Genomic DNA, 24,925 nt, shown 5'->3' with positions numbered 1-24,925 from the left:
GTTAGCAGTGTGGATGAAGCAACCATTAAAGCAGACACAGGACTCCAATCTTCACTGAGAACAACACACACACACACACACACACACACACACACACACACACTCATGCCATGCTCTCACTCCTAACCTGCTTTCAGCTCCTTCAATTGTTTCTCCAACTTGTCTTCCAGAGATGTCACCTTGTTTTCTTTACTGCCTCCTGGAAACAAGAAACTTAAGTAGTTTGCCTGCCTCCTTACCATCCTTCTCTCTTCCCACCACTGGACACTGACAAGTCCACCTTCTCCCTGGCCTGGTACATCACAAACTCTGGCTCCCCCAACTCTAAAGAGTCTCCGCGTTGTGATTTTTCTGAAGTTCATATCACTACTCAAATAGACCCCTTTATAGGTCCTTGTTTTAGTACAATAAAGCCCCGAGTAGTTCAGGAGGCCTACCTATACCTACTATTTCTGTAACCCACCCCTCACCCCTTCTCTCCTGACACAATACTTAGTGCCCTCACCTCCTGGGGTCACTGGTTTCATTCCTCTGCCCATCACCAACCTCCTTCCCTTTTGCCTGCCTAACCCCATTCATCCCTCTGGGTCCCTCAACCCAGAATCAGCATTTTTAAATATTGTCAAATTCTCAGATGGGGTAATCTCCAGATCAAGCACTGGGCACTCAACATGAAGGCCCCCAAACCTAGACTGATAAACAGGAACCAGGCTGCCCAGCCCTCACTGTATGCCATTCACCATGGGAGCTTAGAGACTTTAACTCCATCAGAATGCCAGAGGAGAAGTTGCCACATTTTTCTTTCAGGGTCCGCAACTCCACTTGCAGATGGGCTCCTTTTCAGGAGACAAAAGAAAAGGACAATATGATGTGGGCCATATTCCAGATGAGCTTTCCACTGCCTGCCCCCCACTCGTTGCCTCCCCATATTTGCCGCAGCATTGATCCATCCCTCTGCCCCTGGCCCCTCACTTCGGGAGATGATCACACAGATGGCCACCAGCAGGACAATGTTGAATCCCAGGATAATCAGGCTGAAGCTGTGACTTGAGCAGAGACGCTGCCACAGTGAAGACTGGGGTGGAGATATCCCTGCAAAAAAAAAAAAAAGGAGAAGGTCAGGAGGAAAGGCATCAGGGATATGATTAGAGTCCACAAGGAATTAGGGTCCACAATGGAATTAGAGTCCACAGTGGAAACACAGCAAGGGGAGTATAACGAGGGTGAGAGGAGGACATACAGAAGGGAAGAGGGTCAAACGTGTGCTTTGACCCCACCGTTCAGACATTGCACACGCATTTACACACTTGAATCCACTTGAAAACATGTTAAGCACGCATACATCCCTAATATGGGTGCATACATATAACACATGTAGCACGTGACGCTTCTGAATGTAGCTCTTCTGTCTTAAACCTGGAGTTCTTAGAGACCCAGACCTATTAGTGGACCCTTTAGACAAATCCAAAATAAGAACAATCTCCTTCCAGTTCCACTGGAATCCATAAGTCCAAGTCACTCTTCCCAAGGAGTACAGCCAAGCCCCACACTCAGGGCCTCTTCTCTCGCTATTCCATTCCTTGTCCAGATTCCAGTTTAAATTCTCTCCCTTATCCCTAGTCATCCCAGAGACTTTCTCCTTTCAGGTCAGTAGAGGCTGATATCTCTCTATCTCTCTCTCTTTTTTTTCTCTTTATCTCTCTCTTACACACACACACACACACACACACACACACACACACACACACTCACTCACACACACACATTTTTGCATGAATGAGCTAGCCTCCTCCCTACTGCAGCCCTCCAAGTCTGATCTCTCATTTTTTTTTTTTTTTTTTTTTTTGGTTTTTGGGCCACACCCTGTGACGCTCAGGGGTTACTCCTGGCTATGCGCTCAGAAGTTGCTCCTGGCTTCTTGGGGGACCATATGGGACGCCGGGGAATCGAACCGCAGTCCGTCCTAGGCTAGCGCAGGCAAGGCAGGCACCTTACCTCCAGCGCCACCGCCCGGCCCCCTGATCTCTCATTTTTTGATTAACCCTTTCAACCTTCCTTTTCTATGTCTCAGACCATAACATTCCATCTCTCCTCACTGAAGCTAGGATCCTCAATATTCTAAGAGGAATCTATTAGGGACCCATAATTCTCCCCAGTTCACTATCCTTCACAATCTTGAGTTGGATGTGACTGGCTAATGACTACCCAGAACTCTCGATCTCTGATGCCACCTTCCTCCACATCAGCTGTATTTAGGACTTTCTTTCATCCTTTTCTTCAGCTCATACCCAATCTGACCATGTCTTGAACTCTCCTCCACATGACTGTCCTAATTTCCGCATTTGTTTCCAGAAGCTTCTCCTGAACTAGTCTTCTCTCACCTAGGGCTGATGCCATGACGTCTCTTGATGAGGAAAAATTTCTTAAATTTTTTTAGGTCTTACATATATTTTAAACTTCTCTTTTTCAAAGACTGTCTCATTTTAGAATTCTAGCCTGCAAACAGAAACCCCTGTCAGAAGAGTGGGGAGCGCAGAAACAAGAGGCCTCAGACAGTTAGCTCGAATTAAGATAAGCAAGTTCTGCTCTCACAGAAAAAAAAAAAAAAACAAAAGCAAGCCTGGGAGATAAAGACTTGTGCATGTGGGGTCAAGGCCCGTTTATACTTACTATTTTGTTATAGCTGCCACTTTAAGTAAGTTTTAAGTTTTATAGGATATATATGTATATCAATAAGTTAAGTTAGTCGTTAAGTACTCTTATATTATTGCTAATAATTATAAGCCTAGAGTGATTTCAGCAGAGGGGGCTCTGGCGCCAAAAAGCTTCTAAGGTTAACGTATGTGCCACTCTGTACAAAGGAATCTAACAATTAGCTACATTTGAACCTTGAGTTTTACTGATCCCCTTTCTTCTCTGTAACTAACAAGGCCAGGTTGCTCCCATCCTGGCCCACTGTGATAAGCTGACACCTGCAATATGTAACACCAGGGTTGATAAGTTTTAATGGTCATCTCTTTGGTCATTGAATGTGTCTCTTAAAGCTATGATGTCTTTTTTTTAATGTACCTGTAAGCCTTTGTTCACAGCTGCATCTGTGACTGATAAGGAAAAAGTGCTGTTCTTGCTTTGAAAATTCCTATATAAGCTCTGCAGAAAAGAGCCTCAGGGTCTATGCTCTGAGATCCATCTCGGCAGATGACCCTGACCGGCCAAAATAAAACTCACCTGTTGCTTGTGCATGGTCTGTGTCTCTTTGGGACCTCAAGGCGCCGAAAGGACGGGGGGGGTGCTCATTGCCCCGGACCCTATCACTCTTTCTGTTACTGTCCCCACAGTGAAACCTTATCTTACTTCCAAACCCTCACTCTGAGTCATTTCAGCAATGCCCCTACACCTCTACCCTAATCCCAGTCTCCCCATGGCTGAATTTAGTTGTGCTAGTCTGAGATCATGACATAATGTTCAACTTCTTGGTGGTTTTATTTTCTTATATCCATTTACTTGAGAAATGTTACTTTTTGGTGGAGGGTTCACAATCAGCAATGCTAGGGCTTACTCCTGGCTCTGCACTCAGAAATTACTCCTGGAAGGCTCGGGGAACTATATGGAATTACAGGGATCCAACTTCAGTCAGCCACATGCAAGACAAACACTTTACCTGCTATATTATCTATCATTCCAGCCCTTCTCTCTCTCTTTCACTTACTTGCTTTCTTCTTTCTTCTCTTCCTGTCACATGTGGCAATACTTGGGAGAGAGGTATTTTGGAGGAATTCTCTATATATTTCAGACATTAAACTTCAGTTGAAGTTGTAGTTTGCTATTATGTTCTCAATTTCGTGGTTTGTCTTTTTGTGTGTTTTGGGACCACACTGAGCAATGTACTGGAGTTGCTCCTGGCTCTGTGCTCAGATATTACTCCTACTGCTGCTTCATGGACTATGTGGGATGCTGAGAATTGAACCTGGGTTGGCCACATGCAAGATAAGAAGAGCCTTACCTACCATTCTATATTGCCCCAGACCCCAGTTCGTCTTTCTTTTCTTCTCTTTTTCTTCTCTTTTCACAAAATCCCTTTCCGAAAAGATCAAAATCATCAATGAAATCTTGGGAAGTCCAATTAAAGAACTGAGAAAGTGGGCTTGAGAAATACCTCAATGAGGTAAGTGAAAGCTCTGCATGCAAGAGACCTGAGTTTGATGCCTAGCAACACAGAATTCCTAACACAGAGCTGGAAATAATCCTGGGCACTGCTGGGTGTGGCTCCCCCCAGATATACAACCTCCCAAAAAACGAACTGAGAAATGTGACATTACCATACAGAAGCTGAATGGCACTTTTCCTGCTTTTATTTTTGCTGGATTCTCAAAGCTGAGAATAATTGTTGACTAAAATAGGATCTTGAGAGTATAGGAAATAGAGAAGATAGCTGATAGGTGACAATGTTATTTTAGTTTATAAATGTATCATATCAAATAAACACTTTGTGCCTCTTAAATTACCCCTGGTGGGGCTCAGGGGACATAGTCAGTGCCAGGATATTGAGTCCAGGTCAGCCACATACAAAGACAAGTGCCTTACACACTGTGCTATTATTGTTCAAACCCCAGAAAAGTTACTTTTATTGGGGGGTGGGGATTTGGGCCACACCAGCAGAGCTCAGGGATTACTCCTGGCTCTGTGCTCAGAAATTGCTCCTGGCAGGCTCAAGGGACCATCTGGAATACCAGAAATTGAACCTGGGTCATCCTGGGTAGGCTGCATGCAAGGCAAATGCCTTACCACTGTGCTATCACTCTGGCCCCAGGAAAGTTACTTTAGATCTAAACACAGAGAGAAGAATGGTGGTTGTCATGGGCATTGGAGGGGAAATGGAAGTTCAAACCTTAAAAAGACATAGTGATGAATAAAGTGTAGAGATCTGCTGCCAAACAGTGTCTGCAGTTATCAATGACATGCTCCTAAAATGGTTAATGTGAACATGGCCCAAATGGTATAATGTATAAGTTTTGATCTCTAGAACTATATGGCACCTCCTGAAGTTGTGAGTATAGAAAAATTAAAATAAAAAATAAAAATACCAAAAATACAATGAATTTCACTCCTTTTTTTTTTAATTTTTTAACTTGATTGATTAGTTTTTGGGCGACATCAGCAGCAGTTAGAGGTTATTACTGGCTCTGTGCTCAGAAATTGTCCCTGGCAGGCTGGGGGGACCATCTGGGATGCCAGGAATCAAACCAAGTCTGCCTGGAATTGGTGGCATGCAAGGCAAATGCCTTACCACTGTAGTATCTCTCCGGCCCCAAATTTCACTCTTTTAAAAATAATGATTAGGCATCTTGTTCTGCCTCATATTTCTATGTCTTCCTACAAATTAAGGGGTAAAAGTGGATGGGACTCGGGAGCCAACTGGTCTCAGGAGCATTGAGCGGAAATAAAAAATGATCAGATCTAAATACCCAAACCAAAGTCAACGACAATAGAATAAAAAGATCCAAACTATAACAAGCTACACAAAATGGACCTGTTACACTAGCAGTTCAGGAGGCTAAGGGGGTGGTATGGGATGCGTATGGGATGCATGCTGGGAACTATGGTGGACAGAGGTCGATACTGGTGGTGGGAATGGCCCTAATTCACTGTCACTATGTGCCTGAAATACAACTGTGAAGACTTGTAATTCACATTGGTCTCAATAAAAAAAAATGTTAACAAAACGATTAGGGCAGGAGTGATTGTACAGTAGATAGATGCTTGTCTTGCATGCAGCTAACTTGAGTTCAATCCCCAACATCCTATATGGTTTCCCCTCTTCCCAAACACTTCCAGGAGTAATTCCTCAGCATTGCCTAGTATGGTCCAAACTAAAATCAATCAATAAAAATAATTTTTAGGGGGCAGATAGTTCACTTGCCTTGTATCTGATTGCCCTGTGTCTAATTTCTGGCATTACTTATAGTTCCCTGAACCCTTCTATAACTGATCCCTGAGTATAGAGTCAGGAGTAAGCCCTAAACACAGGTGAGTGTGGCCCAAAACCATAATAATAATTTCAAAGAATGTGGATGGAAAAGACTTTTAATGGTCATCATAATGAAGAATATGAATATGTCAGTTTATAATGGTGTATGCCTGAAGCCTATATAAAAGTGATCACCAATGATACTTATATTAAAATTATTTTAATCTGTTACAAGGCTAGATGTCATATAGAGTATTCTTACCACAATAAAAATGATGGAAGTAAAACATTAATCACCTGATTGGGTTGTCCTGATAATAAAATTAGGAAGAACAAGTCAAGTGCTGCATGGACAAGCTTGAAAATAAAAGGAAGGATCTCCCCAACATAGAATAAGAGGAACTAGATTACTTTCTCCCAGAAACAACTGAAACAAAACCAGACCAAAAAAAAAAAAAAAGACAGCTATAAGAAGTAACCATTTTCAGGACACTGGACTTCGGTTGACAAATGAGATGGGACTCAAGAAAATAACTGCTATCACTTTCTCAGTCAAGAACTGGGAGAGTGGGGCCAGAGAGATAGCATGGAGGTAGAGTGTTTGCTTTGCATGCAGAAGGACAGTGGTTCAAATCCCGGCATCCCATATGTTCCCCCGAGCCTGCCAGGAGCGATTTCTGAGCGTAGAGCCAGGAGTGACCCCTGAGAGCTGCTGGGTGTGACCCCCCCCCAAAAAAAAAGAACTGGGAGAGTTCTATACTGCATGAGGCAGCCAAGAAGATGACAGGGCCCAACACCCAAGAAGCTGTCTCCTCCAAATAAGGGTGAAGCCAGAGGAGCAAAGCCACTTCACTTTGCTCTATGACTGCACACATCTCCTAACCCATGATGCCCACCACAGCATATATTAAAAGCCACACTACACATGTGGTGATGGGGAAACAATGCAGGACAACACCATGCATAAAAATGAAGATGGCAGCTCTGATGACCCGGAAAGTATCAACCAGCTAGCTATCCTCTCAGATAAAGTTTTTAGAGAAGAAATATGGAGGATGTTCATAAAACTCAAAGAAAGCATGGATTGATCTGAACAGACCACAAAGATAGAAATCAGAAAACTCCAATCTGAAACAACAGGATTGAGAATCTCAGTAGATAAAATGAAAATCTCAATGGAGAGCATCTTGAACAGAGTCGCAGCATCTGAGGATCAGTGAGATGGAAGATAAAATGAAGAATAATTCCATACAGCAGAAGAGATTGAAAAAGAACTTTAAAGCAAATGATCAGAAAAAACTACTCAAAGGATGTGAACAGATGAAAATAGAAGTCTTTGATAAACTCAACAGAAGCAACATAACATTCACAGCCCACCAGCAGGTGGTCCAGTGCGGCTCTGACCTGACAATGTCGAGGACCACCAGAGCCATTGTGGCTTTTTCCAGGGATTTAAGCCCAGATTAAACTCATGCCTTGCACATATTCTAACAACTATCAGAATTCCATAGACCTCACCTGTACATTTTTCATCCTGGAAAACGGGGTTTTGTTTTGCTTTGTTTTTGATTGGCAGTCCCTCCACACTTGAAAACTGCAGTGGAAAAAAGTGTAATATAATCTCCCAAATGAACAAAAATGAAGTGCTCTGGGGAGGCAAAAAATAAATAAATAAAACATGTATCACCAAGAAAAAATCATTGGAGGGGCCGAAGAGATAGCATGGAGGTAAGGTGTTTGCCTTGCATGCAAAAGGTCAGTGATTCAAATCCTGACATCCCATATGGTCTCCCGAGCCTACCAGGAATGATTTCTGAGCATAGAGCCAGGAGTAACCTTTGAGCACTTCCAGGTGTGACCCCAAAACCAAAAAAAAAAAAAAAAAGTATCATTGGAGTCCCAGAGACCCAGGTTAAGAGAATAATAAGAGGAGTTGGAGGAAGAGTGAGAAGAGGAAGAGGAGGAGGAGGAAGAAAAGAAGAAGAAGAAGAAGAAGAAGAAGAAGAACAAGAAGAAGAAGAAGGAGGAGGAGGAGGAAGAAGAAGAAGAAGAAGGAGGAGGAGGAGGAAGAGGAGGAAGAAGAAGAAGAAGAAGAAGAAGAAGAAGAAGAAGAAGAAGAAGAAGAAGAAGAAGAAGAAGAAGAAGAAGAAGAAGAAGAAGAAGAAGAAGAAGAAGAAGAAAGAAGAGAAGGAAGAGGTTAGGTATGTGGTTCCGTTTGTAGAGCAGATGACTTATAGATGTTAATGCCTAGATTTGATTCCAGATGATCTCGTGTTCATGCTCTAATATTCTCACAACTTGTATGAATTTGTGTATATATATGTATAAAATATATGATATACTTATGCATCTCACATCTAATAATGCAAAAAATAGTTTTGAAATATTTATGAAATAGGCAAATCAATATAAAAATAAACCCAAAAAATTTCAAAATATTTTTTCAGATAAAAGTGTTGATATATTGGGCTGGAGAGGTGGCACTAGAGTCTGCCTTGCAAGTGCTAGCCTAGGATGGACCGCAGTTCAATCCCCTGGCGTCCCATATGGTCCCCTCAAGCCAGGGGTGATTTCTTTTTTTTTTTTTGGGGGGGCCACACCCGGTGACACTCAGGGGTTACTCCTGGCTATGCGCTCAGAAGTTGCTCCTGGCTTGGGGGACCATATGGGACGCCGGGGGATCGAACCGCGGTCCGTCCTAGGCTAGTGCAGGCAAGGCAGGCACCTTACTTCTAGCGCCACCGCCTGGCCCCACCAGGGGTGATTTCTAAGCAGATAGCCAGGAGTAACTCCTGAGTGTCAAACGGGTGTGGCCCAAATAAGTGTTCATATAGTTATTGCAACTCCACACACAAGACAGAAAACTAAACACACACACACACACACACACACACACACACGAACTGGGAGAGGCTCAACTAAAATGTCTGGTAAGAACCAAAATGCTGTACCCAGTGTATTAAAGCTAGATAAGCCTCGCATAAGGGAAGATGGGTGACCTGAAGAAAAAAAGGAGAGAAGGAAAATACAGAAAATATTTGATGAAACAATGGCAAGAACATTTGCATATTTACAGAAAACCACAGGCAAAAATGCAAGAAGGAATGTAGATAGGTGGTACCCAGTGGGCATGTGCGATGCCCACTCAAGTGCTGGCCAGCAGAAAGAGGCTGCTGGAAGGAAACAACTGATCCCTCACCCACCGACACAGTATAAGTTTCCTCTCCAGTGAAGTCTAGATTCCTCTGAACTCTTGCCAACCCTCTCTACCATAGAAGATCAAAGAAAATCCAAAATAATTTTCAAGCTTCCTACCAGATATCATAAGGGCACTACAGAGGGCAAGGACACACCCATGCTGTCTACCCCTGGTAAAGGTCCCTGCTGGAAACACTGTTCCCCTCCAAAACCCCAACAACAGTCTGCCTGGGTCTGCTAGTCTCAGGAATGTAAAAGCCTCCTCCCAGGTCAAGCTAAGAAACCCCCATCCCCAAACTCCCAGTACAGCCCCCACCCTGTCTTTACCTCTCTCTGTCACTAACACCCCCACAACCTGATGTTCCTAGTCCTTGCCCTTCAGCCTAGAAGGTTCTGGGCAGGGAGTATAGCAGGAATTTTTCTAGAATCTTTCTGTCTCTCTATACCTATCCTCTCTCTTTATCTTCTTCCTCCTCCTTCTCCTTTCTTCTCTCTTCTCTCCCTCCTTCTGTGCACACACAACAAGCATTACTCAACACACCCTGCTCCAGACTTTTTACCTCTGAGCACACATCCTTCTCTTGGATTTTGGGAATGGAGAAGGTGACATTAGGAGTCAAAGAACGACATTGGGAGGGGTATAATCATAGAATTACTATTATAGAAGCCACAAGGAAAAGACAGTGATCAAGAACCATAGAGAAGTGAAGTAAAGCCTCAGAAATTGGATACTTGCCCTTCCAAAATGGAGTCTTTCTCCTGGCAGGGCCCCCAGGAGTGCTTGGTAGTTCCCCTGCACCAAGTTCCTGGTCATTTTCCTCAAGGTCCAGCTGCTGGATATCTTGCAGCTCCTTATGCATACTGGCTCTGGTGCAAGAGTTGAACCGGTTGATACGTTCTTAGGCTAAGTTTGAGCTGATGCTTGTAATAAAATAATCCAGATGAAAACCGACTGATGAAGGGATTCAGTGTAGGATCTATCTATCTGGTCAAAGTGAAGGTTTAGTCTAGATCTGAGTCTAAAATAGAACTGTGGGCTATAATGTGAGACATTGTCCTTTCTCAAGAGTTTGTGTGGGCCATGGTAATGGAGAACCTCCCCTCCACATTCTCATGGAAAAACACGCACATACATACATACATACATACATACCTTCCCATCTGGTCCCCACTGTTCCTAAACTAGAGGGATTCCTTCTTAATCTCAAATCTCCTCAGCCCTACCTGACTCCAGTGTCATAGTTACAGGGTTACTTTACCTTGTAAAGGGTGGAGGGCTGACCTCTGAGTCCCTCAGGCAGCCCCAGCCCAGAGCAAAGGAAAAGCTGACTCGGGAAAAGTGGGGCAGGTGGTACTGGTGAGGTGAAGAGAGAAGGGGGCTGGACCCTTTGAGGACCCTGAGTTCGTTTGTCTGTCTGTCATGTGTTATTAACCTGACATCTCCTGCCCCGGGACTTTGGACAGCAAATAGAATAGAAATGAACTTGGAACTCAGGCAGGAAAAGTGGGGGTAGGGGTGGTATTTTCTCTGTTCTTTCCATAGAAGTGCCTCTGCCTCATAGGCTTGTCACTTCATTCTTATAGCACAGTTTGAGGGGGGAGGCAGCCAGAAGGGGTGAAGGATTCCGTTTTCTGTCCCCACTTTCTCCCTGCCCCCTTCACTTCCTGCCTCTAGATTTCCCAGAATTGCTGGTGTGTTCAAACACCCCTGACCAGAATGAGAGGAACCTGCTCTCTTCTCTTGCCCAATTCAGGCCTGTGATCCTGGTGTCTAAGCATTTGCTTCCTGCAGGCTCAGGCCCCAACTCTGGCCTAACTGGTTCTACATTACTGGGGAGTAAATGGCCTCCATAACCAGATTCTGCAGGAAGAGAAATTTGCCAAAGAACTTGAAAGAGAACCTTTCCTAAGCCTCCATTGCTTAGACAACATAGCCTTGATCCTCCTGTCCTGTCATCATTCCTAATGCCCACAGATGTCATCTCAAGCAATCCCACCACAAGACACACAGGAGGGAGGAAACTTCATTATTCCAGGAGAGGTAATGGAGCATGAGGTAAATGAAACAGCCATGTCATGCTCCAGGTAGAGGGATAGAGAGCAGAGAAGCTGAGGCTAATGCAGACTTAAAGAGGGATTCCTCCTAATCTTCTGAGGAAGATGGGGGCAGGGGACCCATTAAGTGAGAAGCATGATTAACTCTCTATACTTCACTTTCTGTTTTTTCCTCCTTTTTTCTTTTTTGGTTTTTGGGCCACACCCGGTGACGCTCTGGGGTTATTCTTGGTTAAGTGCTCAAAAATCGCTCCTGGCTTGGGAAATCATATGAGATGCCGGGTATCAGACCAAGGTCCGTCCTGGATCAGCTGCGTGCAAAGTAAACGCCCTACTGCTGAGCTCTATCACTCTATCCCCTATACTTCACTTTCTGAGCCTCATCAAATTTGGGCTGCTGAGGCGGCCACAGTGATAATCCAGTGAGTAGAGTGTTTGGCTTGCATGCTTCCCACCTGGCTTTAATCCCTGGCATCCCATGGCTCATGATTCCATGATCCCCTAAGCTTTCCATAAGTAACTCCTAAGTCCAGAACCAGGAGTATCCCCTGGGCACTGCCGGAGGTGGCTGAAAAACAAACTTGGGCTGCTGAACACAGACAGAAATTGTCTTACAAATCACCCACACGTTCATGTGTCAGTCTTAACTCCCTGTGCAATGGTATTTGGAGATAAGGCCTGTGAGAAACAAAGCCCCCTGAGCTAGGACCAAGTCCTCAGTAAAGCCACTGTAAAATATTTTTCCACTCTATAACTTCCCCATGGGCAGAGGATTAGCCCAAAGATAAACTGCAAAATGTACCCACCCTGTAAAGGGCAGAACCCTCCCTATTCAGCTGAAATAGAGGAACCAGGTGGGTTCGAATGTTCCACCAGATAAGGATGTGTTTTACCAGATAAGGACCCCCTGACACAAAGTTCATACTTGGTGCCAGAATTGAACCTGGGTCAACTGTGTCCAAGTAAGTACTCTACCCACTACACTGTGTCCAACTACTAGCGATAATTCTTTAAGAAAGATTTTATGGTTTAGTGCTTTGTTTTTGTTTTGTTTTCTTTTAGGATTATAGCCAATGGGGCTCAGGAATTCTTCTGACTCAGTTCTTGGGGTTTATTCCTGGCAGTGCTTAGGCAACAATATAATGTTAGGGTTTCAAACCTGGTGCTACCACATGCAAAATGTGTGTGTGCTACACTCATTTCAGCCAACTCCCCAGTCCTGGTGCAGCATTTGTTATAAAAAGTGTCTAACAGGGGTCTCAGAGAAAGCATGGCTGGTAAGGTTTGCACATGGCCAACCAGAGTTCTATCCCTCATCTCATATAGTCTCCCAAGTACCATCTGTTATCCCTCCCCCAACTTCCTGCCTATCTCACCAGGAAAGGGAGACCCCACAGCTGGGAGGCTCCGGTCTGTGGTTGGGATTAAGAGTGGCTTAAGGGAGGGTTGAGGGACAGAGTCAGCAAGGAAGACACAGCAGGTAGAGAGGAGACACAGGATGGAGGTTTAGGATGCAGAGGGGCTGCTTAGTTTAAAAGTCGTGTGAGGAATATGCACATGGCGGGTAGGGCCTTGTAATAAAGCTGATGTCTCCTGAAGCTTCATCTGACTGCCTGTGGTGGATCATTTCTTCACCACCACCCTGATACCTTCAGACCTACCAGGCCTTAGGGGCTGCAGTTGCTGGGCTGGGCCAAGAAAGGCCTCACCATCCATCCACTTATAGGGCTCATTAATTAATAATTAATGCAACACCATCAAGAGTGTTCCTTGAGCACAGAGCCTGGAGTAACCCCTGAGCATTGCCAGTTATGACCAAAAATATATATTTTTCAAAGGGGCTGGAGTAATAGTACAATGGATAAAGCACTTGCTTTGCAAGAGCCCAATTCAGGTTCAATTCCTACTATCCCATATGGTCCCCCCAAGCACTGCCAGAAGTAATTCTTTTTTTTTTTTTATTGCTTTTGGGTCACACCCAGCAGCATTTAGGGGTTACTCCTAGCACTGCACTCAGAAGTTGCTCCTGGCAGGCTCGGGGGACTATATGGGATGCCCAAATTTGAACCGGGGTCTGTCCTATGTTGGCCACGTGCAAGGCAACTGTGCAATCACTCCGGCCCCAACAGGAGTAATTCTTGAGTGTAGAACCAGGTAACCCCTGAACACTGAGAGGTGAAACTCCTTACCCCCCCCAAAAAAAAACCCCAAAAAATGTATAACTTAGTGCTGCTAGGACCCTGCTGAACAGAAACTTCATCAAATGCAGAATTAAATACTGAATTCTCAACAGGAGTGCCACTGAGAAAGTTTTATGACTGATGAACCCAGCCATTATGTTTCAAAGACTCTACCCTGTGGAACAAGAAGCAATGGCAGGTTTGAAATCTAGAATCCTGGGGGAGTTCCAGCAGAACATCACTGAATTCTGGCAGCCCCCAGAAGAGAAATTACAAGTAGCTGCAGCAGCAGAGATAAAGGATGAGGAAAAGCAGAGGAACACATACTTGGGAGCAACAGAACTTCCCTCTGCTCAAAGGCACAAGTAAACAAGGAGGGATTAAACTGAGCACTCACAGTTCCTAGATACTGGTTCTGTACATTGAGAACATCAGATGGTGCTAGAACTAGGCATTTCCCTTGTTGCCACTAGTAGTCAGGCTGAGGGCCAACATTCCTGAGGTAAGCCCTTCCCATCCCAGGCAAGCAGACTGACTGGGATGGACACTTGCTTACAAAGCTGACAGGCTTGGCACTGGCCAGCCTAATATACATACTGTAGGTTTTTACAGTAAAGTGTCAGGCTATACAGTTAACAAAAAAGTCTATGGCCTCCTTATATGCAATTAATGAAGAAATAGATTTTTTATTTAATTCACAATTGTGCCTCAGAAAATCAAGTACCTCAGAATCAACTCCACTAAAGAGGTGAAAGACCTATACAAAGAAAATTATGAAATGCTGCTTCAAGAAATAAAAGAGGACATGAGAAATGAAAACATCCCTGGATTGGGAGATTAACATCATTAAAGTGGCAATACTCCCCAAAGCATTGTATAGATTCAGGAAAGTCCCTATAAATACCCATGATGGGGCCAGAGAGATAGCACAGCAGTAGGGCGTTTGCCTTTCACATGACCAACCCAGGATGGACCCAGGTTCAGTTCCTGGCATCCCATATGGTCCCCCGAGCCTGCCAGGAGCAATTTCTGAGCACAGAGCCAGGAGTAACCTCTAAGTGCCTCTGGGTGTGACCCAAAAATTTAAAAAAAAAAAAAAGGCGGGGAGAAGAGAGGAATAGAAATATCCTCAATGGAGACCAGAGTGATAGCACATGGGAGGGTGTTTGCCTTGCATGCTGCCGACCAGGGACCGACCGGGTTTAATTCCTGGCATCTGATATGGTCCCTCAAGCCTGCTAGGAGCAATTTCTGAGCTCAGAGACAGGAGTAACCCCAAGCGCAGCTGGGTGTGGTCCAAAAACCAAAAATTTAATTGAATTTTAAAAAATTTAAATATTATCTTTATTTAAGCTCCATGGTTACACACATGATTGTAGTTGGGTTTCAGTCATTAAACACACACACACACACACACACACACACCTTTCACCAGTGCAACATTCCCACCACCAGTGCCCCTTGCCTATATTAGAAACATGCATTCTACTTCTCTCACTCATTAACATTGTCATGATAGTTGTTAGTGTAGTCATCTCTCTAACTGCACTCACCACTCTGTGGTGAGCTTTATATTGTGAGCTAGTCCTTCCAGTCCTCATCTCTATTGCCTCTGGGCATTATTACAATACTGCCTTTTATTTTCTTAAAACCCATAGATGAGTGAGACTATTCTGTATCTCTCTTTCTCCCTCTGACTTATTTCACTCAGCATAATAGTACCTATGTCCATCCATGTATAGGAAAATTTCATGACTTCATCTCTCCTGACAGCTGCATAATATTCCATTGTGTATATGTTCCACAGTTTCTTTAGCCATTCGTCTGTTGAAGGGCATCTTGGTTGTTTCCAGATTCTGAGTATTGTTAATAGTGCTGCAATGAATATAGTTGCCCAGGTCTTTTTGTATTGTGTTTTTTGTTCCTAGGGTATATCCTTAGGAGTGCTATAGCTGGATTATATAGGAGCTCAATTTCCAGTTTTTGGAGAAATCTCCATATGGACTACATGGCATTCCCACCAGTAATTGAATGAGAGTTCCTTTCTCCCACATTCATACCAGCACTGATTGTTCTTGTCCTTTGTGATGTGTGCCAGTCTCTGTGGCATGAGATGTTACCTCATAGTTGTTTTGATTTGCATCTCCCTGATGATTAGTGATATGGAGCATTTTGTCATGTCCCTTTTAGCCACAAAGCCAGAATTTGTTGAATTTGGAACAACTCAAGTTCCTGAGGACAGATCAGTGGATGAAAAAACTGTGGCACATCTACATAATGGAATTCTATGTGACTGTTAGGCAAAATAAAGTCATAAAATTTGCTTATACATGGATTAATATGGAGAGTATTATGTTGAGCAAAATGTGTCAGAGAGAAATAGTCATAAAATTATTACACTCTTTTGGGAAAATGATGAGTTTCTGAAAGCTGTTGTAAACCATCCAGCTCATTTGTCTTATTTTTCGCTCTATGAGACGCACCTGACCATAAGACACATGGAGATGCTCTCCTCTCCACACTCAGGCTTTCACTCCATAAGACGGACTTTGTGTGTGTGTGTGTGTGTGTGTGTGTGTGTGTGTGTGTGTGTGTGTGTGTGTGTGTGTGTGTGTGTGTTTGGGTCACACCCGGCGGTGCTCAGGGGTTATTCCTGGCTCCAGGCTCAGAAATTGCTCCTGGCAGGCACGGGGGACCATATGGGACTCCGGGATTTGAACCGATGACCTACTGCATGAAAGGCAAACGCCTTACCTCCATGCTATCTCTCCAGCCCCAAGACGGACTTTTTTGGGGGGAATCTTATGGAACTAAAAATGCAGTAATTATTCCCTTGTCTGTCTTCTATTAGTATAATCCTTGACTTCATTGTTCTCAGGCCTTCCCTTTCCATGTTTCCCTAGGCCGCTGCTGAATTCAGTATAAAATGTTTCTTTGCTTTTTGTCTTTTAAACAAACATTAAAACGAAAAACATTTTGAAGTATTTTAAATAAATTTAATTAAATTAAACAAATTTAAATTAAAAATCAAATTTAAATTATAACAAATTTAAATTTAAAAAAATTATTACACTCTTTTGTGGGATAAATAAAACTGGCAGTATGATATTAATACCCAAAGACTGTAGAAACATGGAACAGGAGGATTAGCCCATGGTAGGAAGCTCACCATATAAGAGCAGAAAAGTGCAGCTGGGGCAGAGAAGAAAACTATGACAATGATAGTTGAAAATGATCACTGAACAAGAATTTTTGGAATAATAATATAAATAATAATAAAATAAAAAGAGATAGAGAATAAAACTGTCCACCAGAGAGAAGAAAAATGTCTGTCACAGAGACAGGTAGGAATGGGGAGATGGCAGGAGGGAAATTGGGTACGTTGGTGGTGGGAAATGTACATTGGTGAAGAGGTTTGTATCTTGTATGACTGAAACACAATCTTAACAAAATTGTCTTTGTATATCTCATGGTGGTTCAATTATAGAATTCATTTTTTAAAAAGACCACTCTAAATAGGAGAGATTATTCACCCAATACCCAACTGATATAGGGTTCATTTCTATAAGATGATATCAAGCTATTAACACCAAACAAAGGTGTACTCGCAACTTCCTCCTTCCCTAAACCTCTTCTATCCCCTCCTGGTATTGGGAATTGGTTTTTGGGGGGAAAGGCATTTCTGGATTGGAGCTGAGGCAGAGAGGCCATGAGGTGAAAAGCAGACTGACTCCAGTGACTCTCTCCTGACTAGCTTGGTTGATTATTTCTTCAGACCCAGCTGTGTGGGGTTTAGAAATACTGTTTCTGGGGTGATGTTACAACTCTTGAAATTTTTTTACACATATCTAAAATATATAAGGCACTGGTAGAGCTTAACAAGAAAAATATCTAACCCCATCAATAAATGGAGAGAAGAGATGAACAAAAACTTCCTCAAAGAAATCCAGATGGCTGGGCTGGAGCAGTGGTACAGCGGTAGGGTGTTTGCCTTGTATGCACTGACCTAGGATGGACCAAGATTCGATCCCCCAGAGTCCCATATGGTCCCCCAAGCCAGGAGTGATTTCTGAGTACATAACCATGAGTAACCCCTGAGTGTCACTGGGTGTGGGCCCCCCCACCCAAAAAATGAAATCCAGATGGCTTTAAGAGGTGGCTTTTATGCTACTTTGAGATTTAATTTAATGTGTTTCTATTGGGATGTTAGTATTTAAAAATTTGGGGGCCCGGAGAGATAGCACAGCTGTGTTTGCTTTGCAAGCAGCCGATCCAGGACCAAAGGTGGTTGGTTCGAATCCCAGTGTCCCATATGGTCCCCCGTGCCTGCCAGGAGCTATTTCTGAGCAGACAGCCAAGAGTAACCCCTGAGCACTGCCAGGTGTGGCCCAAAAACCAAAAAAAAAAAAAAATTACTTACACAGTCCTGGAATTCCACATTCTGTGGCTGACAAGGTGTCAACTGTGGGGCATAACTGTGGTTATTAGGGCTTCTAAAAATATGAAAGTGGGTAAGTGGAGGCTGCCTACTCTCACTCTCACAGAAGATCTCAACTCAAATCCCAGAATACCTGGAGTTTTGGTTGGTTGGGTGTCTCTGCAGAGATCAGTGGCAAGCAGTAAAGTTGGGCCTTGATGTGGTGATGATTGTGGGTTGTGAGTAGTGGTTTTGGCAGGGCAGGATTTTGGCCCACCCCTCCTCTGAGAGTGCCCAGCTTTCAGGTGTGGGAAGGGTGTATCCAAGACTTTTGCTGCTTACAATTCAAAATTTTTTTGTAATTTTTTAAAAATCAATTTGACAGACTGGAGAGATAGCATGGAGGTGGGACATTTGCCTTGCATGCAGGTCAGTGGTTCGAATCCTGGCATCCCATGTGGTTCCCCATGCCTGCCAGGAGCAATTTCTGAGTGTAGAGCCAGGAGTAACTCCTGAGCACTTCGGAGTGTGACCCAAGAATAAAAAAAAAATCTATTTGACAACATGAGCCTAAAATGGTTATCAGATCTTGCCAGGGGTGGTCCCTGAGAGTAGAACCAGAAGTAAGCCCTGAGTATTACAAGGTATGGCCCAAAAACAAAAACTAAGGAATGGTAGCTAAATTAGGCACAGAAAATACTTTAGAAATAAATCCAAGGAATTATTTGGACTATTTTGTTTTCAAATGACAGAAATTCAGTGGGAAACAGTGTGAACAGAGATAAGATTGAAGATAATATCATGGGATCTCTAGGGAGGAAGGCATCTGAGTTTTAAGAATAAAAATGGGCCCTGGGGCCCTGCAGGAGACCCAGGACATTCTTTTAAACCAGCTGCCTCATCTTTCCTTTAATAGCACATTGGCTTCTCTGCTCTTCAGTTCACAAATCCTTGCAACACCCCTGAGATCTATAGTTTACATACTAATTCTTCCTTTTCCTTCATGCCTCTATTCCCACAGAAGACAATGATTAGTTCCCTCTGAGTCATCTGGCTAACTATGTGCTGTAAACTGGAGCCAAGGTCAGTCGCTTCAGGGACCTCACGGAAAGGAAGAGGAAGATTTACAGGAGGTGTTGGTTGGAGAATTAGAGGTGTGGGTGGACAAGCCAAACAATATAGTGCTATCATACCATGTACTTGCTTTACAACTGGGTTGTTCAAGTCCAGATCCAAAGTCCCTGAACTGCTTATATGCTTGGAATATCTCTTAAGGATTTTTCGGATTTGTTTTAAAATTATTTATTTACTTTTTTGTTTGTTTTTGGCCCACACCAGGCAGTGCTCAGAAGTTTCTCTTGGTTCTGTGCTCAGGAATCACTCCTGAAGGGCTTGTGGGGCCATCTAGAATGCCAGGGTTTGCTCTGGTCCTCATTTTTTATTTTTTGACCACACCCAGCCAGTGGTTAATCCTGGCTCTGAGCTCAGGAATTACTCTGTGGAGATTAAATATTGGTACTCTGCATGCAAGGCAAATGCCCTGTCCACTGTACTCGCTAACTCCTATCTTTATTTTGTTTTGTTTTGGTCCTAGGAATCACTCTTGGCTTTGTACTCAGTTCTTGTAGTGCTTGGAGGATTATGTGGTACAGGGGATTGAATCCAGGGCGCCTCAGGCAAAATCTGTGCTCCTTCTGTCGAACTATTTCTCTATCTCCTCTCCCCCTGGGACTTCAAAATCTAAAACAGCTCTGTGTTTCCCTTAAAAAATAAATTATGAATTTCTATTCGTTTTTGTTGTGAATTCTGATCACATACTTGATTGTAGTATGATGGAGGTTGTTGCACTTGTAACTTGAGGATTCAATGTCAGTTCGAATTTGATGAGATGGAGGGCACTTCCGGGGACAGAATTAGTGGCCTCACATACTACAAAGCAAGTGCTCTAACACTGAATACATCCTTGGGTTCCCTTTCCACTTGTAATTCCCTCTTATAATTTATTTGCTAAAGCAATTGAACACTTGGGAATGGAATTTTGATCAAATTTAATAGTGGCATTTGTTTGCTGACTTGAGTTTGTAAATTGGGAGGTACAAACTTAGTTACCAGTTCTAAATTATGCTCTGAGTAAATTGTAAATTAACTTTATTTTTGTTTTCTAGGTTTTTTTTTTTGTTTTGCCTTTTTTTTTTTTTTTTTTTGGTTACATACAGCAATTTTCAGGGCTTAATTCTGGCTCTGTACTTAGGGATCACTCTGGGTGGTACTTGGGATTGAATCTGTGTCTTCCATAGAATTTCGAAATGTGGAAATTTGGAAACTTTCAACTCAGACTCTTTTTCTATATCCTCTTCTGTCCTCCATGGAGAGGAGAGGGCCAAGAGTGAGTTAATAATTGATTGTGCCTACTGAAGAAGCCACTATGAAAATCCCTGAATGATATGACTGGGGTGTGGCTCATGTAGAACATGAGGTGTTTAATTTCTGCCACTCTGTGGTCCCTATAGTCCGTAGTCAGGTATGGCCTTGGTGGTCTCTGAGCACCATTGGGTTAATTTTTATAAGAATACTCCCTTTCGGGGCCGGGAAGGTGGCGCTAGAGGTAAGGTGTCTGCCTTGCAAGCGCTAGCCAGGGAAGAACCACCGTTCGATCCCCCGGTGTCCCATATGGTCCCCCCAAGCCAGGGGCGATTTCTGAGCACATAGCCAGGAGTAACCTCTGAGCGTCAAACGGGTGTGGCCCAAAAACCAAAAAAAAAAAGAATACTCCCTTTCTTTTTTCTTTTTTTTTTCAAAAGAAATTTCTAGGGGCCGGAGAGATAGCATGGAGGTAAGGTGTTTGCCTTGCATGCAGAAGGTCAGTGGTTTGAATCCCAGCATCCCATATGGTCCCCCGAGCCTGCTAGGAGCGATTTCTGGGCATAGAGCCAGGAGTAACCCCTGAGCGCTGACCCAAAACCCCTGAGTGTGACCCAAAAACCAAAAAAAAAAAAATCTCTAAATTCCAGGGATCAGAGAGTTAAATGAGTTGAGTGTATGGACAGACATGGTAGCAGATGCCTGTTCTACCAACTTTTAGAGGCCCTAATTTCCAAGCACGGAATGCTTTTAAGAGGCCACATGACAGTACTCAAGGGTTACTCCTGGCTCAGTAATCAGAAATAGCTCCTGGCAGGCTCAGGGGACCATATGGGATGCCAGGGATTGAACCTGGGTCAATTCCAGGTCGTCTGCATGCCAGGCAAATGCCCTCTGCTGTGCTATGGCTCCAGCTCCATCTTTCGTCTTTCTTATTATTTTTAACATACAATGTAATGAGCTTAAAACAAATTTTCTTTTAATAAAGTCTTTCCTCCTGTTATTCCATTATCATTTAGTTTTAACAAGCAGTATTAAGTAAATCATTTGTATCTGCCAAGGGGTTGTCTTGGAGGAGGGTGGGTAACTGGAGGCAATAGTGGAGGGAATATTCTACTTATAATGGAACATTGAGTGTCAGAAATGACTGGATTATGTGTAACATTTTAAATCCTGGTGGGTGTTTAAATAAATAAATTTTAAAAATGTTGGGCCGGAGAAATAGCATGGAGGTAAGGCATTTACCTTTCATGCAGAAGGTCATCGGTTCGAATCCCAGCGTCCCATATGGTCCCCCGTGCCTGCCAGGAGCGATTTCTGAGCACGGAGCCAGGAAAAACCCCTGAGCACTGCCGGGTGTGACCCAAAAACCACCAAAAAAAAAAATGTTACTATGCCAGAAGTCAAACAAAAGTGAATAGTTAAATAGGGAGAGAAAAATTTATTTTGGGCTCTAAGGATAATAGCTATGGGAGGAATCATTATATACTCCCCTGTAGAGAGCCCCTTAGAACAGGCAGAATACTTAGGACCTTGTGACTTTGCTCAAAGAAGGTAACCTTGAGAATTAAATGGAAAACATTTAAGGTCACATGACTTGTATACCTCACCTGCCAGAGATAAGTTCCATTATCAGTTCATCCTGACCTCGTAGAGACAGATCTCATTATCTCATTTGCTAATGGATCCTGTTACGCCTGTTCTATGGGTACGAGCAGAACTATGCCCACAAAAAATATTTAAGCCGGGCCTTGGGTTTCAATAAATTGGAATTGGGTTCAGTCTTGGCTGAAATCCTTTTCCCATTTTTGTCTGTCTCTGTGTCTGTCTTTGTCTGTCTGTCTTTGTTTGTCTGTCTTTGTTTGTCTGTCTCTGTGTTTGTGTCTCCCTCCAAGAAAGAATAACCACATCTTAACTGGGGTGTCCCTGCAGGAAGGGCAGCCACATTCCCCACAGAGACTCCTGTATAGCACTGATCTTACCCATTTTGTCAAATTGTGGAGTGTTGACTAAACTATCCTGCCAGTTTACTAAGCAAGTTGCTTTTAGATAATAAGGAACATGGAAATATTAGTGAATTTCATAGGCTGAACTCGGTGATGTATTTCTCTTACTGTAAAATAAATTGTTTGCTCAAGAGTACGCTGTGCATGAGACATAGGACCAGAGAAGTTGGAGTAAAAGTACAGTGGGTAAAGTGTTTGCCTTGCATGCAGCTGACTCAGTATCCCATATGGTTCCCTGAACACTGCCAGGAGTGATTGCTGAGCATCATCAGAGGTGTGGCCTAAAAGCTTAAAAAAAAGAAAAAGAAGGGCCGGAGAGATAGCATGGAGGTAAGGCATTTGCCTTTCTTGCAGAAGGTCACTGGTTTGAATCCCAGCATCCCTGCCAGGGGCAATTTCTGAGCGTGGAGCCAGGAGTGACCCCTGAGTGCTGCCGGGTGTGACCCAAAAGCCAAAAAAAAAAGAAAAAAAAAAGGAAAAAGAAATAGATCCAAAGAGAGTATAGCAGGTAAGAAGTTTGCCTTGTATGCAGCAACCTAGCACCACATATGGTCCCCTGAGCCCTGCAAGCAGTGATCTCTGAGTACAGAAACAGGAGTTAAGTTTTGAACACAGTTGGGTGTGGTCTCCAAAAGACCAAAAAGCAAAAACAAAAAAAAAAAAAAAAGAAGAAGAAAAATCCTGTGCTAGATTGAGGTTGACAAGTCTCGATGAGCTTGTTACCATCCTGTGGTCTTGTACATGTGGTGGTTGCCGGATGCTGCCAGTTGCTGGATCCTTAATTAGCTGAGTGGCATATGCAGACTGAGCTGTGTGGGAGGCATGGGTGGTAGTGACCATTGCAATGGCAGCATTATAAGCACCAGTGCCATAGCTCTGGACAGACTGGCTTAATGCCTGGGGAGCAGTTGGAGCAGGATAACCAGTGGGAGGCTGTCCATAAGAAGTTGCGGGCCCGGAGAGATAGCACAGCGGTGTTTGCCTTGCAAGCAGCCAATCCAGGACCTAAGCTGGTTGGTTCGAATCCCGGTGTCCCATAGGGTCCCCCGTGCCTGCCAAGAGCTATTTCGGAGCAGACAGCCAGGAGTAACCCCTGAGCACTGCCGGGTGTGGCCCAAAAAAAAAAAAAAAAAAAGAAAGAAAGAAATTGCACAGGTGGTCAGCCCATAGGTCACAGTGGCCTGAGCCCGGGTATAAATGACACCAGTTGGCTGTTCATAAGTTCCATGACTTTGCTCTCCATATGCCTGACTGATCTGTGCATATCTTTGAGTGGGATGGGTGGTGTAAATTCTGTAACCCTGTTTTTGCAAAGTTCATCTTCCTCACTTGCCTTCTGTATGCCTCATTCAAGTATGTGTCTTTTTGTCTCTTCCTTTTTATAGGCAGTCTGAGACATGACTAACTCAATGAACGTAGAATCTCTAGGAAGGACACCCTTGTCAATGATAAACCTAGGTGGCACACTAACCTTTTTCTTTAATCTGATGGATCAAAATAGACAACACAAAAACGAGACAAAAGTCTCTCAAGGGCTGCCTATTTATATGTCCTTATCCCACAGACCACCTTTTCTTTAGAACTGCTATAGTTGTACAGTCATTATACTTCAAAGTGGCCCGTGTACGAGAAACGCTTAAAAGCAGACACCACAGAGAGAGATATCACAATGAGATGGTATCTGGAGATCATCTAGGATCAGGCAGGTGGGAAGGACCAGATTTGTGAGCCTCAGGATGAGTTCTCCTATTCTACCTTAGATATTTATGACCAATGCATTGGTATCAGTTTCCCTGACAACCAAATATTAATATCAAATATCAAATATTAATATCACAATCAGTGAGAATCAGGGGAGTTGTGTTAAAGCTACAGAAAGGAGATTGTGATTCATGAAGGCAAGAACATACCTGTCTCCAAATAAAGGTGCTGTCTGCAAGCAGTATATTTTTTTTTGTTCACAAGACAAATCTTTTTTGTTTTTCAGGGTTTTGTTTTGTTTGGTTTGGTTTGGTTTGGTTTGGTTTGGTTTGGTTTGGTTTTGGGGTCATACCCGGCGGCTGCGCTCAGGGGTTACTCTTGGCTCTATGCTCAGAAATTGCTCCTGGCAGGCTCAGGGGACCATATGGGTTGCTGGGATTCGAACCAGGGTCTGTCCTGTGTTGGCCGCATGCAAGGCAAACACCCCAACACAAGACAAATCTTACGTTGGACATCACATCAGAGCATGTGCTCATCAACTTTATCCTCTACTCCTGCCAAAGTTACATGTTTGCTAACTACCAATACTGCAGACTGTGACCATACTTGGAAATAAGGTCTTCATTTATTAATTTTTTTGGCTTTTGTGCCATACCTGACAGTGCTCAGGGACTATCATGGTTCTGTGTTCAGGAACAACCTTAGGCAAGGCTTTGGAGAATATATGTAGAGCTGGGGATCCCAAATGGACTTGGTGGGATGAAAATCAAGTCTCTCTTCCCCCCTCCCCTCTCCTCACCCCCAACCTCTCCCCCCATCTCTACTCTGGCTACATATTGGCGACCCTAGTGGGCACCTCACCCCACGTGGCAGCCAGGTCTCCTGGCCCTTGCAGCCCAGCAGCCTTGCACCCTTTGCAACTGAGCTTAGTCCTGACAGCTCAGTTGCCTGGAATTCCTAGCACAGCAACACGGGACATGACTGCCTGGTGTGTGAGAATTGCAGCAAAGATGTGTGGCTGCTGCAGCCATGGTCTGAG

At 43.7% G+C, this 24,925-nt stretch overlaps 1 protein-coding gene across 1 annotated transcript in view; it reads right to left on the bottom strand.

Moving 5' to 3' along the window:
* The window catches only part of LOC125998027 (asialoglycoprotein receptor 2-like), a 28,022-nt gene extending 17,559 nt beyond the window's left edge, over positions 1-10,463 (bottom strand). Inside the window, exons 1-5 of the mRNA XM_049766232.1 lie at positions 10,421-10,463; positions 9,903-10,031; positions 973-1,092; positions 741-836; positions 128-199 (exon numbers count right to left, since the gene is read on the bottom strand). Of these exons, the coding sequence (XP_049622189.1) occupies positions 128-199; positions 741-836; positions 973-1,092; positions 9,903-10,026 (412 nt within the window). The 5' untranslated portion in view covers positions 10,027-10,031; positions 10,421-10,463. The remainder of the gene's footprint in view (positions 1-127; positions 200-740; positions 837-972; positions 1,093-9,902; positions 10,032-10,420) is intronic.
* Positions 10,464-24,925: the final 14,462 nt, after the last annotated feature.

Source organism: Suncus etruscus, chromosome 20, assembly GCF_024139225.1.
Source record: "Suncus etruscus isolate mSunEtr1 chromosome 20, mSunEtr1.pri.cur, whole genome shotgun sequence".
In the NCBI taxonomy this organism is placed as follows: domain Eukaryota; kingdom Metazoa; phylum Chordata; class Mammalia; order Eulipotyphla; family Soricidae; genus Suncus; species Suncus etruscus.
The sequence above is the reverse complement of the archived record's forward strand: the minus strand, read 5'-3'. Positions and strand labels throughout refer to the sequence as shown.